Source organism: Thermobia domestica, chromosome 13 (genome assembly GCF_964235325.1).
Source record: "Thermobia domestica chromosome 13, izTheDome1.hap1.1, whole genome shotgun sequence".
In the NCBI taxonomy this organism is placed as follows: Eukaryota; Metazoa; Arthropoda; class Insecta; order Zygentoma; family Lepismatidae; genus Thermobia; species Thermobia domestica.
Genome location: NC_137466.1, coordinates 88,229,032 through 88,246,327, shown reverse-complemented (window position 1 = coordinate 88,246,327; position 17,296 = coordinate 88,229,032). Strand labels below are relative to the sequence as shown.

Sequence of the window (17,296 nt, the reverse complement as noted above, 5' to 3'; positions counted from 1 at the left end):
TTTAAATAATTTGCTCTATGTATTTATATCACATATGGACAGAAATAAGTTTGTTTCGCCTTGGTGGTATTATGCAACAACCAGGTTATGCTGGAAGTGATTACATAAGCGTAAAACGAAATCCAAATCTCTTCACGGCTTACATCCGAGAGAAATCGTCCTGCATTTGAACTCGAAACCGGGACTAATTGGCCACACAGTGCGATACGTCTGCCGACTTACTCACGAAGGACTCCTGATAAAAATACATTTTACTGATCTTTACACACTTGTTAATATAATTGTCAAGTCATTTCAGAAGGACAAAAAGATAAACAGTGGCACAAGTGAAACCATTATACAGAATTACATATTGTAAGGGTCCCCACATCATAACAGAAGCACATGTTAATACAACACGTGTTGTTGATTACAAACAATGGAGCAGACGAGAAGTCAACACGGAAGACATCGGAGAAAGCCGAAAGGTGACGGACCTCAAGAAAGAACCCGAAGAGGACAAATAAAAGCGCAACCACAGAGGGATGTGGCATCAACCAACTGATCGTAACCTATCCTAAACCCTGGAGGCTGCTATGAAGTTAAGGGGATCACCTTAAACAACACCGTACTTCGCAAAGACTGCTATGAGCTGTGGTTTCCTAGAACCGAATCCTTGAAAACCCTGGAGGCTCTACCCATAAAGTCATTACAATATGGACAATTTCAAAATACTGCAGAGTACAGAAGAACTAATTACAGAGTATAGAAGGACTAATTTTACAAGTTAGTTCTCTACGACTTGTATTAGTCCAAGTTAAAGAAATACAACGACTTAATTTGCATATCAGTAAGAAAAGTGAATAAAGATACGAATTATTTGAGTCCACTTTGGCTCTGACCATTTATACATAAATAGATACCAAAGATATGTCTGATTTAAATAAATGCCTGTCGTGGGATTTGTATGACTCCCCCCCCCCCCACACACACAAAAAAAGTACGGCATTTTGATGTATTTTATCAACAGTAAACATTATGAAAATGAAACAATATTTAGAAATTTTCTTTTATTGCAATTGCATAACAATAATAATAAACTATAAAAAAATCACATAAGAAACACTCATAAACTTATAAAAAAAACAGAAGTTGCTTTTGTAGTAAAATATCTAAGTAATGAATGGGGAATTTAGATCTGAATATAATACGAATAATATACGGGAGTGAACCGTGGTAACCCACAAATGTGTGTTCAACAAGATTTTACGAACGCTTACACTTCTATGAACATTTTTCTTTTTTTGGTTTAAAGCAGTTTTTTAACAGCTGGTTTAAACCAGCCAACTCTGGAATTGGTTATATACAGTCTTTTGCTGATTATACATCTGTCACTATTACTATTAAATCATGGGATGAAACAATTTAAAAACTAAATTAGAACTGAGAGTAATACGGTCTGTAGATCAAGAATAGTATAATAGCGCTAAATGCTGATTAAGTTAGATATTTGATGTTCTCACTTCAGTTGCGGAGAGCTAGCAAATACAGCACTAAAACTGCGTAATTCTGAAAATTTTCCAAAGTGTTATTGTAAAGATCATATTATTGAAGAAAATATAACATATTTGGGAATAAACATAGATAGATGTTTAAAATGGAATCATACTCAATACTGTATTAAAGTAAAATTATCATATATGTTTTGCAACTCAGAAATATTGTTAATTTGAAACTATTCCATATGATAGACGTTCTTATACACAACGCAATAAATTACGACATACTTATTTAGGGCGATGTTTACAATACCTGGAATTCGGTCTCAATGAAAAGAGGGACACGGTGGCTCAGTGGTAGAGCGCCTAAATGACGTAATCGTTGGACATTAAATTAGTTCATAAATTAGTTGGACATCATTTCGTTCAATAAGTGAGCGTGAGCTCGATACAGAATGGGACCTCCAATCCCAAGAAAATTGTGCCCAGCTGAACAGTGATGAAGTTAAAACTCTTTACAATTGCTTTTCAGTGGTAACACGATTCTAGATTACATTTGCGTTGCAGATGGTATAGTGCAAGTGTTTATGGTAACAGGAAGAAGAGTTGCTGAGTAAGGAACTTACATTAGCAAGTTTTAACCTCATTGTTGTTCACTTAGACACACGTGATCAGTGTACGTGTCATTCTGAGAAGAGACAAATGCTACATGTCAGTTACCCTGAGCTACCAATGAAGGTTGGCCGAAACAGTACAATATAATTTAGGCACAGTAGTAAATCTTTCTGCGAATTGTGTCTTAAAATAAAATAATGTATAACCTTATTTACACATTAAAATAATAATAATAATAAGGGAAGTTTAACGATATTTTTCCATTTTTATTGTACTCCATCATATGCATAAAAATAAGGTTAAAATAGGCTCACGAGGTGTATTTTGTTTTTCCAGTGACGCATGGTTCTTTCTTTGTAATACTACTCACCTTAAACTAGATTTCATATATTTTAGAGACTAATGTTACAAGTACTACTTCCTCTGTGCCGGGATATAAATTAAATTCATAAGAGTATATATTGACATGTTCCATTTTGTTCCTGATAGTAGATTAATTCTTACTTTATTTTAAATACGTCTTATTATAAATTAGAGTTAACACATACAGTGTAACGTTATGTTATTTTCACATATTTGTCTATTATTATTATTTTCAGTATGGACAGATAACTCCACAGCTAGCAATTAGGGTCTTACTGCAATTTGACAAGGCCATAAATAATGCACTAGCTACAAGATTGAAGTCAAGGATCACTTTCAAGGTATGTATAAGCTAATGATATTATTAGAAATTTATTGCGATAGGCAAATTTTTACTTTCGAGCAGCGGAAGGAGAGAAAAGGAAGTTTCGTGATCATGAAAAAATTAGAATTCAAGAATTCAACAGGTTTACATGTTTCACGGTCTATAGATACTGAAAAAGTTATTTTTCGATGTCTGTTCGTCCTGATGTACACTCATCTAGAGGTCATATCATTCAACAAACATGTCTCAACTAAATTTTGAACATAAAGTTTTGAAGTGATCTTCCAGTTAGTTTTTTTATTTTTCCCAATTTTTCCTATCTCTAAAAAGAAAGGTAGTTTACTGAAGAGTAAAAACAAAAAATTGCAATATCTCAAAAACGGCTGTAGTAATTTTGTTTATATTTCATAATTCAGCTTTCCAAAAGCAACCCTATCATGTGATCTGACAATATGGCATAAGTCATTTATCCTGAGGAAAATGTACGAGGGGTTGTTTATTCTTAGGGGTGAGTTTTTTTCCGACAATTTTCTAAAAAATGACAGGCAATTTTGTTCATACTTCATAAATAAACATTTCATTGATAACATAGCAATATGGAATAACTTATTTGTCCTGAAAAATGTACAGGTGGTAGTTTACTCTTGGGGATGAGTTTTTTCAGACAATTTTCTCAAAAACGACTCAGACGATTTTGTTCGTACTTCATAAATAAATATTTCGTAACAATACAACAGTATGCCATAACTGATTTGTTCTGAAAAGTGTACAAGGGGTAGTTTCTTCTTATGGGCGTAGTTTCTCAGAAACGACTCTGGTGATTTTGTTCATACTTCACCCGAGTTCCCACAGACCTGGAAAATCAGGGAATTTTGTTTTTGTCAGGGAAATTATGGAAAAGTTCTTTAATATCAGGGAAACCAGATAGTCGTTCTCGGTAATGAAGGCAACTTTGAAGTAATAAGATAACTTGAGACTTAAGAGACTGTGTTATACTACAATAAAGAACGGTAGGTTACAAATGCGTAAAGTTGTATCAAGGTGTTTTGTGCCATGATATTTGGTTTGGTTCTTAACTCTGAAATCAGTTGAGTTACAGCATCTGAATCCCCTTGTGTAGACAGTGTGTGCAATTTCTGACCTTCTGAACTGAGATACATGTGTCTTTTTAGCTTAAAAAAAGATGAGGTTCTTAATTTGACTTATGAATCATATATTTAAGCTAACTCTTCAACACACCGATTTTATTTTATTATTTTGGTCACGCATGTTTTCTAGCCCGACTCATTTTATAGGAATTTAGTACTCTACCTTTCATTAAGATATCTACTAAGCTAATGGGGTTACGAAAAAGTGAAAAAATTAAAGACTGTTGTCAGGGAAATAGGAAAACCAACCTTTGTCAGAGAAAACAGTTTACAAAAATTTGTGAGGATGGCGTTTATGAATAAATATTTCATTAATAACTATAATATTGTGTAAATTATTTCTTACAATAAAATCTCAAGAGGTAGTTTACTCTCGGGGATGAGTTTCTTTTCAGACTACTTTCTCAAATACGACAGGGCGATTTTGGTCATTGATAAATAAATATTTCCTTATTATTCTTATAATGTTGCATAAATCACTTCCAAGGGGAGAATATTTACAAGGGGTTATTTACTCTTGGGGTAAGTATTTATGTAATTTTGTGAAATACCACTCATGCGATTTTGTTATTGTTTTATATAAACAAATATTTCGTTAATAACCCTTACATATGACATAAGTTATTTCTTATGAAAAAATCTACAAGGGATAATTTACTTGTAAGGATGAGTTTTCTTTCGGGAAAGTTTACCACAAACGCCTTATAATTTTGTTCGTATTTCAGAAGAAAACATTTCATTAATAACTGCAGTACAACATGATTAATTTAAGGAATTGGAATGAGAAAGTTTATGTGGAAGCCCGTACCTTTTATTAATAATAGTTAAACTTGTATCGGAAATGCCATAATAATCATTAATATGCAGTGATTAAAAAATAAAACACTTTTGGTACAATGTTGGGATTTCTGTTTCTTTTCGAAACCAAATTTTCTCTCTGTTAAAACTGCATTTGCCTGTTAATAGTTTGCAGCAGTTCCAGCGAATAAAATATAAAAGGGAGAAAATTGGTTGGTTTTGAACACGCATACTTAAGATAAAATACAATGAAATCATTAATGTTTTATGCAATGATTAGTTTCGGGGTCTTGGCTGTCATATTGATCACATCAGAATTGTTGTAAGAGGTTTCTTCTTTCTCTCTCTCTCTCTTTTTTTTTTTTTTTTCTGTAGCGTGTAGTCCACTACGCTAGTGATCCTTAACTTATTCCGTTTTTTTATTATTATTATTTTGAATGAAACGAAATTTTAGTTAAAATATGCAATGAAATGTTTGAAGTATCACGGTGATTAACACAAAACGGACAAAAATGTGGAAGCACCTGGTATAAAAGAGGTGACCATTTCAAACACTATTTGCGTTTGACTGGTAGGTGTCACTGTGGCCACCGGTACATCCTGTGAGGTATGAGCCAGTTACAGTTCAGTGACCGGACCGCAGGTTATCGTGAATCATGTCCGAGTTGCCAGAGTTTCAAAGAGGGCAATGGTGGAGCTTCCGTGACGAAAGTAGCGGAAGTGGTTGGTGTATCAGGAGGCACAGTCTCAAAGATTATGACTGCCTACGAGTGTTTCGGAAAAACCGCATCAGCGAATCACCAGCGTGGACGCAAATATGTGTTGTGTGACAGAGACAGACGCACACTGGATAGAATTGTGACCAAGCAGAAGATCGCTACAGCGCCAAAAGTCGCAGCTACAATGCTTACAAAACCTGTAAGCGTCAATACAGTCGTGAGAGAACTCCATAAACAGAGGATTTATAGCAGATCTGCAATTCCTAAACCCACTCGAATCTTGACCATGCTGCTATACGGAGATAGTGGTGCATCGCCCATGAAAACTGTATAATGGAGCAGTGGAAGACTGTCATCTGGTCGGATGGGTCTTTCTTTACATTATTTTCAACTGCTGGCCAAGTTTGTGTGTGGAGAACGCCAGGACAAGCGTACGATACAGACTGAAGCATGACGGTGGTTCAGTGATGATTTGAGCAGTCATAACCATTTTGAGTGACCAGCAGCAGCATCCTATGGTGCAAACTTTGTTCCCAGATCGTAATGCCGTGTTTCAAGATGACAGAGCCCCTGTTCATACAGCTTACATCGTCCAGGACTGGTTTGAGGAGCACAAAGATGAAGTGTCACATCTACCATGGCCTCCACAATCGCCAGACCTCAATATCATCGAGCCTTTGTGGCCAGTCTTGGAGAAAGGTGCGAGCCCGCTACCCACCACCGTCGTGTCTACAACAACTTGCAGCTGCTTTGGCGGAAGATCCTTTGACAACAATACGCAATCTATATTTCTCCATTCCCCGTCGTTCTGCGTGCCGAAGGTGGTCCTACTTGCTGTTCATAAAGGTAAAGTGCAATTTTTCATGTGCTTCCATATTTTTGTCCATCCCCTGACTTGATATTTCACAAATTATTGAAATTCTGAGGGCTTTTGCTGTGAGGCGATTCAGGACATTTGATTTGTATCGTATTGCTTTACTTGCAAAGCATCAACTTTTCATAGAGTGATGGATGACATTTCCGCAGAGCAAAAGTTTTGAAAAAAAGCCTGTCTCGTAGAAATAAGCCTATACCTTAACGAGGAATCCAAACCGTGGCTCAGTGATAGAGCGTCACCTCTGGCACATGGTGTCCTTGGTATCTCTATAGTCCCTCAAATTCGGAAAATGAACCTTAGGCTAAAGGAGGCTCAATTATTATGATAAAAGTAAAGTATCTCACGAGGCCCCTCAAATTAGGAAGATTAAACTTGACACATAAACTCCTTATTTAAAATATCATGCTCAAAATATCATTGTTTCCAAAAATTCCTCTCTTACAGAAGGTTGTTCAAGATAAGATGAAACAAATTTGTAGTGGTGTCAAGGTGAGTCAAATACAAGAAAGGCTAAGCCACTTGAGGCGAGACCTCCCAATACTCCATGAGGTGCATAACTATACATGCACCGATCGCATTCTGCTGCTTATTGTTCATTAACCAGGCCTCGCTTCAAGTGGCTCAGCCTCCTGGTGAATGAACAGTAAGCAGCAGAATGCGATCGGTGCAAGTATGGTTATGCACCTCGTGGATTATTGGGAGGGCTACATCTCCAGAAACAAGCCGCAAAACCGACCTCAGCGGGCACATTTCTTGTCATTCGCTGTGAGGTGATGGAGAACCCCCCAACACAACGGAATTTTGCAGGCGACAAGGCATCTCCATCATCACTGTTCACATCATCACTCACTGTAACCTGGTACTAGAAGTTTGACATAAGCCACACTCTGACAGATCGACATCACATACAAGAAAGATTCACCAACGCCATGAATGGTACCTTGCAGGTGACAAGTAGCAGTGGGTCGTCATTCTAGTGACTGCAACTGGACGACACCAGTAAGACCGAACCAAGGGTAGTGGGACCACATCACAGTAGCGAAACCAATACAAGAACTTTCCACGCTATTTCATGGTGGTGGCTGGGTATTGGAATTGGGGTACACTTCCTCCTGTGTGGAGTTCGAAGGTCAATGTTATCTACTTCAAGGAGCATGTTACGAACCCCCTCTATGGACCCACATTTCTCGACTGTACGGCCAGGAGAGCAGGAACGTCTCCAGCCTAGAGATGCAAAAAAGCCGGCTTTTTTGAATCGATGGTTTTTTTCACATAAAAAGCCGGCTTTTTTGGGAAAAAAACGAGAATTTTGGAAATTTTGGCTTTTTTCAACTTCATGATTTTTCTATCTAAATAGCTTTCTTATAGTATATTCTATAGTTAGATAAGGATTCCATGACCTGAATGTAATATTTCGCTCTGAAATTCACCATCAAGATGGATGGAGCACATGTTTTACGAATTAAAGCTAACATGAAGAATGTAGTATTTGAGGGCAATTTTAGAGGCTATTTAACTTTATTTTAACTTTTGAGTTATCGACATCTTTTTTCTTCTCTAGTTTGTCATCCGTGTTTCATTTCTAAGAGCTTTTAGTACTCTAGCTTCTAGCGCAAAAGTTAAACTTGCCCGTTTTTCTATTTATCCGTCAAAGCGTACGTTTTTCAATATATCCGTCAAACCGTACTTCCACATTTCTGTTATACTGTAGCTGTGAAGTGATTTAGCAATAATTTTCCGGACACAACCTTGAACACCAATTTATACAAATAATCAGTAGCGGATTTAGAAAAGTACTTTAGGAGGGTTTTTTCTGATTATTTCGTTTCCTAAAAAGTCCTAATTTTATTTGGGAAGTGCTTGAAGTTTATGAGTACAGGCATAACTAATATTTCGTTTCGTTTATATGTTTAGCAATAATCTTCCTGATACAACTTTAAAAATCATTTTATACTGAGAATCAGTGGCGGATTTAGAAAAGTATTTTGGGAAGGGTTTCTTACTAATGTTTAGTTTTTTTTAAACATTCGTAATTTTTATTTGACGGGAGCTTAAAGTTTATGAGTAAAGGCATAAATAATAGATATTTCGTTTGTTGCAGACATTCCGTAACTTTGGGGAACGGGCTTCAGTCCGAAAGACCGCTCCCCTAACCTTTGCAAAACCGTCACTGCTGGTAATTAGTAATAATAACGATTTAAAAACAATAAAAAAGGTAGTCGCCCAACTCAGAGTACACGCACTATTTCTACATTCACAGATGGAATGAAGAAAAGCTTTGTCAGAATGGTCGAATGCTGGTTGAATCCCGGACTTCCCGATAGAAGCTCAAAAGCTAATCACTCAGTCATGTTTGTTGTGCAGTTGTATTTAGCTTAACTTAAATATATTCCGTAGTCTTTTTTTTTTGGGGGGGGGGGGGAGTTCCGTAATGATATGTTGAATCCCTCTTGTTAAAAATTCAGAAAACTTGAGGATTGGGTAAACTGTGATGGTGGTTCTATAAAACTTAACTGTAGAATTTCAAGAATATACAGAACCAAAAGCTCTAGATGTGCAGCCTTTAAGTGTATCATATAAATGTAAGTATTTCTCTTATGTTTTATTTTAATTTTATTTTGTTTCAAAAAGAGGGTATGGAATATTTTGAAGTAAAAATACTACATACTATTTTGCTAGTTATTTGTGTATTCTTTAAAAAGAAGTGTTTACTTTTAGGGTTGGCTGATTTACACCAACTTTTTTTTTTTTTAATAACTGGTTTAAACCACAAAAATAAAAAGAATGAAAAATGCGAATCGTGTGAACTTCATGGTAACGTTTCCAGATATCAAACCACCTGCAATAGTTTTATTTCCCTTTCACCTTTTAATCAAGGTGTCCCATGTTCAATTCTCGGTCGAACCACAATCCTTCTTTCATGCGTAAACAAAGTAGCGGTTCGGATGTCAGTTTAAGCGAAAGTCTTCTCCTTGATAACCTCGGTATTTCGTAAGGATGTTAAGCCTAAATATACGAAACAAACCAAATTGTATATTTCTACATGCCTAAATGCGTGTTGTTTTATAAAGAAGCCAATATTGCTTAAATATATTGATAGAAATTGGCAAAATGTATCGATTGCCTACGTAGCTTCCAACATTAGCTTGGATTGGACTTTCAATGATATCTACGTACCGGTACTAAATTTGTAATTTAATACCTCAGTTTTAGCGTACTGATTATAGTACGTTGACCTTTAAATTTTACATGCAAAGCAATAACAGGATTTTCCCGTTATTGTCTTACATTTCAAGTAATGACGGGATTTTCCCAATGGCTAGGGCGGGAGATTCTCAACTTAAGAAATTTACTGACCGCACTTCTTTAAGCTTATGGGAGTTCCGGCATAACCCCGCTGTTGCATAATAACATCAAGGCGAAACAAACTTAGGCTAATTCTGTGAATATGTAATATAAATACATAAAGCAAAAAATCTAAGTCAAAAAAGCCAGGTTTAAACCAAAAAAGCCTGGTTTAAACATCCCCCCCAAAACGGGTTTCTGGCATTTTCAAAAACAACCACGGTTCTTGCCAACTCTGCTTACTTTTGTATATAGGAGGTTAAAAAATTCTTATTGTATACATTGGTTAATCCTGTGGAATTCATAATGTAAATATGTTGAAGAAAAATTGTTTGAAATATTTTTTCGAAATTCATAGTTTATTTTCGATGTTTTATATTATTATCAGCATCAACCACTAATTAAATGATTTTTTGTGTTATAGAGAAGCGATACAAAGTCTGTTTTATCAATTTAAAGCAGTATTTTGAAAAAAGCCCAAAATTTCCGAAGCAAAAAAGCAAAGCAGAAAAAACCGAGTTTTTTTTCCAAAAAAGCCGGTTTTTTTCCGAGCCCTTGCATCTCTACTCCAGCCACATTGGCCGGTCTTCACTGGCCTATCAGTGTGTTCCTGTCAAGTCCGCAGACGTATTGCCTATGAATTTGTGTGACTTTGGACTCTTGACACTGGGTCTCGCTCGACGCTATTCACATACCATTGAAGGTCTATGGAAAGTCTCCAACGCGATCTTGCAGGTTGTTCCTTTCCATATCGCCAGAGCCGGTGAGTATCACATCAGGCACAATCGATAGTGGAGAAAGGGCATCTGCTAGCCAAATACGTATTTTATATCGTTTCTTCTTCTCTTGAACAACCTCCTATGGAAGGGAAGTGTAAAATATTTTATAGGGGGTGAGGACCTATTTCTATAGTAATTTCGAATTTTTATATCGGCCTTTGACGAGAAAATGGCTGAAATGAGTTTTCGACCATAGTTAGCACTTGGCTTCAGCTGGGTTTATGTAAATCTTTGGACTACAAGCAAGGCAGGCGTAAAAAAAAAAAAAAAAAAAAAAAAAAAAAAAAAAAAAAAAAAAAAAAAGGTAAAAAACCGTTACGGGTAAGAATGTTTTAAAGATATTCTTACGTTGTCCAACCGTTTCTTTTAGCCTAAAGGAGATTATTTTAGAATGTTAAGGTAAGGATTTCATTGCATTAAATTATGAAATATTGTTATAAGTAGTCCACTTGTAGCATTGTCAAGTTAATAGGTAAATTAAATTAATGTTTCAAATTAGGCTCAAGCAGATACTTTTCCGAATTCTTTATTCTCAGGGTGCATTTTGTTGAGAGACGTCATTCATCTAAAATATGTGAACCCGTTGAAAGATGTAAAGTAGAATACATGTTATATTTATTGTTACCCATACAGATAATCAGACTGAAAAGCAAATTATTATTACAATTATTGAATATAGATTGTGTTACGTTGAGTCTCCAATAAATTATGTATAATATTCCAGGTTTTGCTCAAAAGTGAGTGTTATCATATTAAATATTCTTGCAACTTAAAAGTTGGTGGAAATTAATATCGAAGACGAGTAAATACTAATTTCGCAATTTTGTATTTTATTTTATTTTATTTTTTTAAGTACTAAAACCATTAACGTTCTGACTTGCAGATTGGTAGGTCGCAGTGTCGAATACCACAACTTAGCCATCCTTTGACGATGTTTTTAAGGTTTTTCTTATAAGTTAAAGAAATCTCACGTAAATCTAAAATAATTTCGTCTCATTGTTATTGTTTCTAGTGCAAAGTGACCTTATTCCTCGCGAACTTCGTTAGTAAATAAAAGTTGAAGGAGATGAAAGTCGTAAAACAATGACCATTTGTTTTCTCACTTTCGTATTCTTTCAGATTACTTTAGTTAGATCAATATGGAGAACTTTTTTTTAAAAAGGTAATATTTTTTCCGTAGGCATCAAGACTTAATACCTACCGTTTCTGTGATAATGTATGGACTTTCATGTTAAATGATGTGGAGTTCAGAGAGATGCATGAAGTAGCCAAAGTGGATAAGGTGAAGATTGTAGCATGTGATGGCAGAAGTAAGTGGATTGTAATTTTTACGAGTAATATGAATGCATTATGTCTCCTGGTATTGTTTTAACTGTTATATACATTTTTAAATAGGTAAACATCTTTAGAAATGAAACAAAAGTAATATTAACTAAATTCTTCGTATTAGAAACTAAGTTAGCACACACACATTATCTTGCAAAGTAAAATTGTCGTATTTAAGAAAGATGACCAAGATTAATGGAAATTAAATATAGAATAAACAATATTTAGTTGTGGTTGTAGATCAGCCTTCTTTATTTGTGTGTACCGAATACCAGTGCAAGCCGTGGGCGATTTTAGACAAAGAATCATGACGCCTCAAACATTACAGATCACAGGGATGTTGTTGAGTACCGTATTGATAGTTGTCGAGCAAAGGAGTGCATGTAGAGGACTCTTAAGGACACTGAATGCTTTCTATTGATGATAAAACCGGAAGATCCTATCACCATTGGTTGCAAAACCATTTTAATGTTTTACTGATAGATAGTTATCCGGACTCCCTGTATTAAAAAAAAAATGGGGAGGAGAGAACCTTTTCCAAAGAAAACAATACTCAGTATTTTTTAGAAGCGCCAAGAAAAACTTGTGGAGGCGGACTTCGCTAGCACAACCGAAAGACGGGCCCTTCTTTACAAAGGTAATAGATAAGCAGTTTCTCTTTAATAACACGATTTCTTCTACTTACTGCACAAGATTATGCAACTTGATAAAGCACGGAATAATATTTCTCCCATTTAAGTTGAACTTCATGGCCAAAACTGAATCAAAGGTAAACATAATTGTCGGGAAAAATAGCGGGGAAGGAAAAAAAGAAATAAGTAGCATCTCAACAAAATTTTCAACCAGTTTCTGATAAAAATAGAAACTGGATTTTAATTAGAAAGTCAAAAGCAGTTTTTGGCACAAAGCCGAAGCCAGTTTATTTAGAACACTTTATGGAGTTGAAGACCTTAAACGTGAGTAAGTTTGCGATAGAAAGAAATCCAAACTGAAACCGGTATGTTTAAAAATTGATACTTACCTCGCTGAAAATTGCATTGGTTTCAATGAAAAGGCCGAAACTGTTTCCGAGAAAACAAAAACTAGTTACGATGTAAAACCGAAGAATGCCCAAACCGGTTTTGGCGAAAATCCGAATCGGGTTTGGGGAAAACTTATACCTATTTTGAAGAAACCCGAACCGGTTTTCGAATTTCGGTTTTTCTAAAAATAGGTTTACTTTTTTATTTTTAATTTTTTGCTCATCCCTAGTAAGTGACTGCTGAGATAGTGGCGTCATCACTTCCTGCTACCATGAATTAATGTGTTCTAATATAAAATCTTAAGTATACAAACTCTCAAGCCACTCCTACCTATGAATTTGCTCCGTTTTCCTGTGCTTCTCCACGGTGCTGCCAAAGTTTTCTAGTGTGTGCAACAACCTTGCTTGTGGCTCATGTTCCTTGTGTGTATTTGTGGGAAAACTGGAAGACAGTTTTCTGGCTTCATTACAAAATAAAATTATTATTCAGTATTTCGAAAGAAACCGAAGAGTCATGATTCAGTATCCCCAATCCGCTGCTTTCTGCAACGGAGAAAACTAGCAAATATATATGTGTAAAGAAGGAGGTTTTCATTCTTTTTGTGTATACAAGGAGCTTTTCTTAATCGGTATTTGCTGTAGGCAGTACCGCTCATTATCTTCCTTGTTGTCATATAAGCGATAATATTTTATTAATATAGATCTACTCGTTTCAGAGAGTACTAGAGTTCAATTGGAAGTAGGGATGGCCAATTCCGGAATTACTTTCCGGAATCCGGAAAGTAAAATCGGAAAAAATTCCGATTTCGGAATAATTCCGGAGCTCAGAGGATTCCGATTTCGCAAAAAATCACTATTCGTACATGACTATTCGTAGGTGCTGCTTTTCGTCTAGATTGTTGTTTTCGAGGCCTATTACCTCAGGAAAGGAATCAATTTTTGAATTGGAAATTAAGAAGTTATGTATTTTGAGTGTTCAATAGGCCTACATTTTAAAATGTTTTACAGATATAGCCTACATCTTTGATATGGTCATACTGTACTGTCTGAAAGTTTTTAGATCTACCGCCTCTTGAAATGGTATTGGACCTGCCTCCACAACTCCACTGTGGCCAGTCCGCCCCTGTTGGAGTCCAATGATTTGTACGATGATTGTTGTTTCACACATACTATTAAAAACACACTTATATCACATAAGTCACAGCTAGACTTAAACAATGCATACGCATCAAACCTACACTACTTGATTCATAACAGGTCAAGTAATCAAACCTATTCTACTTGACTCGTGTTTTAGTACCATCCATCAACTGTATCCTCTTTCGTCGCTCCCTGTTTCTCCTGCCACCATATGTACTAGCACGTTCTTCATGACGCAGTTCCTCTCAAGATAATGTCCCAACCAGTTTCTCTTCCTCGTCTCTATTACACCTAAAATTGTTCCTTTCTTTCCTACTATTTCTAACACTTTCTCATTTGTTTCCCGTTTGATTCAACTAATTCTCTACATTCTTTACCAAGCACATATTTTCTAAAGCGGAAAGTGTCCCTAAATACCTAAGCTCACTATTTTCAGCAGATGCACAATTGGGTACCATTCTATCTACATGAATATTATCGATTACAGGACACCGCTTCTCGCTATCTATTACCATATTTACTGTATAGTGGTTAACGTTAAAACCGGAAATGGTTTATTTGTACCGCTTCCGGTTTGAATATTACATTCATCAGGGAACTCGATTCTTAACTATTGACTGTACATCGTGGCCAAAATTGATGGTAATCCATCAAATAGTTCTTGAGACCGTTTGTTTCCCTGACGGACAGTGCCTTGTTTACCCGCTACGCATAATACATATACCAAGCAGTGATCGGGTGAGGCTGTGCTGAATAATTCCCCCAAAACACCGGAAAAATGTAATAATGGAAAACGCATGCAGGAACCTGTGGAGTAAGGTATCGAACAAAAGCGTCGGAAGATAACGTACATTCTGAAGACGATTTCGAAAATAAGAGATTGGTGGATACATTATGAAAGAAGGAGGTATAACACTGTTAACTACGGAAGGATTTGCATTTTTAAAAAATGGAATTGAAATAAGCTGACCAAGTAATAGAAAATTAAAGGAAGATAACCTACAAGAAAAAAAAGAGAAGATAACGACAGAGAAGATAACCGTTTCAAAAAGAATATACGTATTACGAAGAATTATTTTGTCCAAACTATCGATCGCTGCGCCTCAGCTCGGCTATTGGAGAAACGAATACATAGTCTAGTTTATATTAATAGCCACTAGATGTCAGTTGTCGTCTGTTTTGCTTGGTAACCGTCAAATGTTTAAAATGGCTACTCCGCAGCAGAAATCATTTTGTGTTCTCAAGTTTGCTAAGTGCAATTCCGTGATTACACTGCAAAGACGTTTCAGGTTGAGGTACCAAATTAATCCTCCGAATGGGTGGAACATTCGCAGATGGTATCGACAGTTTGTAGATACAGGATATGTATGTAAAGGAAAGAGTCCTGGCCGCCCTCGTGTTCCTGAAGAAAGTGTTCCACGAATTCAAACTGCTTTCCAACGTAGTCCTTCACAATCAACTCGTCGTGCCAGTCAGAGTTACAAGTGCCGACAACAACAATTTGGCGTGTTTTGAGACGTCGGTTGGTTATGGAGCCGTACAAGTTACAGCTGTTACAAGCTCTGCGTCCTGATGACAAACGCAACGTGTGGCATTTTGTAATGAGATTCTGGATGCTATTGACAATAACACTTTTGCACAACGCATCGTGTTCAGTGATGAAGCGACTTCCCGTGTTAGTGGTCAGGTAAACAAACAAAATGTTCGAATTTGGGGCCTACAGAACCCACATGCAGTCATTGAACATGTACGAGATTCGCCCAAAGTCAATGTGTTTTGTGCGATATCCCGATCATCTGTTTACGACCCATTCTTCTGTAATGGAAACACGGTTAACAGTCAGCAGTATCTCGCTATGTTACGAAACTGGTTGTTTCCGAGGCTGCACGAAGACAACTTCATTTTTTAACAAGACGGGGCATCCCCTCACTGGAGTCGCCAAGTGCGTGAATATCTGAATGAAACTATCGAACCGTTGGATTGGCCGTCAAGGAGCTGGCGACTTAGCATGTCTCAGCTGGCCTCTACACTGGATTTGACACCCTGTGACTTCTTTCTGTGGGATTTCGTTAAAGACAACGTTTATGTACCACCACTCCCACAGAACCTGGAAGAGTTGAAGAACCGGATCCGTACTGCCATAACATCAGTGACGCAGGACATGCTTGCCCGAGTATGGGAGGAATTTTGAGTATCGATGTGATATTGTTCATGTCGCTGATGGAGAACATATTGAACATCTGTAATTTGAAGTTTTAACTGTAATTTGAACTTGAGAGGTTCGTAAATATGTGTGTGTAAAATTTCATATTCGTATGTCTTAAAGTTTAATAAATATATGCATTCGAAATACTTATATTCTTTTTGAAACAGAGTGTATTTTAATACCATCTTGCTGTACTTAAAGAGTCAAATTCTGTGCTAGGTTGACTACAATAATCCGTTGAACGGAAAACAGCTAAATACGTTGTTATCACACTGGTATTAAACATTATTTACGTACGTAGTACATTAATGCAGAAAATAATAATAAAAGTGATTCTGTGAGTGGACAAAATATTTTGAATATTTCACAAAATATTTTGAATATTTCGCTGTTATGGTTTCATCATTAAACTCGAGAAGTCAACAAGACCACTTATTCCCCTTTCGATATTTTGAGTCAGCGTATTTTACTCCCTTCCACTTTTAGACTTGCATTGGTGATGCCCTCGCTCTCTTACACCTAAAATTGTTGTTTTTTCCCTACTATTTTTAACACTTTTCATTTGTTTCCCGTTTGATCCAGCTAATTCTCTACATTCTTTACCAAGCACACATTTTCTAAAGCGGAAAATGCTCCCTAAATACCTAAGCTCACTATTTTCAGCAGATGCACAATTGGGTACAATTCTATCTACATGAATATTATCGATTACAGGAAACCGCTTCTCGCTATCTATTACCATATTTACTGTACAGTGGTTAACGTTAAAACCGGAAATGGTTGATTTGTACCGCTTCCGGTTTGAATATTACATTCATCAGGGAACTTGATTCTTAACTATTGACTCTGTACATCGTGGCCAAAATTGATGGTAATTCATCAAATAGTTCTTGAGACTGTTTCCCTGACGAACAGAATGAATATAGGGCTATAGAGTTTTAGTAAACTAAATTCATTAATAGTTGATGATGGAAGAAATACAAGAAAGGGAACCAAGAGAATCACGGGAAAATTTGCAAACACAGTATTAGTCATCGAAAACCCACATGACTTGGGTTAGAATACTATAGATTAAAACTCTACCACTGAGCCATCAATCACCCGCTTATTAGTTTTATTAATGAATGCATGCTTATGTTAATTATTGAACAATTAC

At 36.2% G+C, this 17,296-nt stretch overlaps 1 protein-coding gene across 1 annotated transcript in view; it reads left to right on the top strand.

Moving 5' to 3' along the window:
* TfIIA-S (general transcription factor IIA subunit 2) overlaps positions 1-17,296 on the top strand; it is a 39,927-nt gene that overhangs the window by 15,198 nt on the left and 7,433 nt on the right. Inside the window, exons 3-4 of the mRNA XM_081736033.1 lie at positions 2,693-2,797; positions 11,628-11,757. Of these exons, the coding sequence (XP_081592159.1) occupies positions 2,693-2,797; positions 11,628-11,757 (235 nt within the window). The remainder of the gene's footprint in view (positions 1-2,692; positions 2,798-11,627; positions 11,758-17,296) is intronic.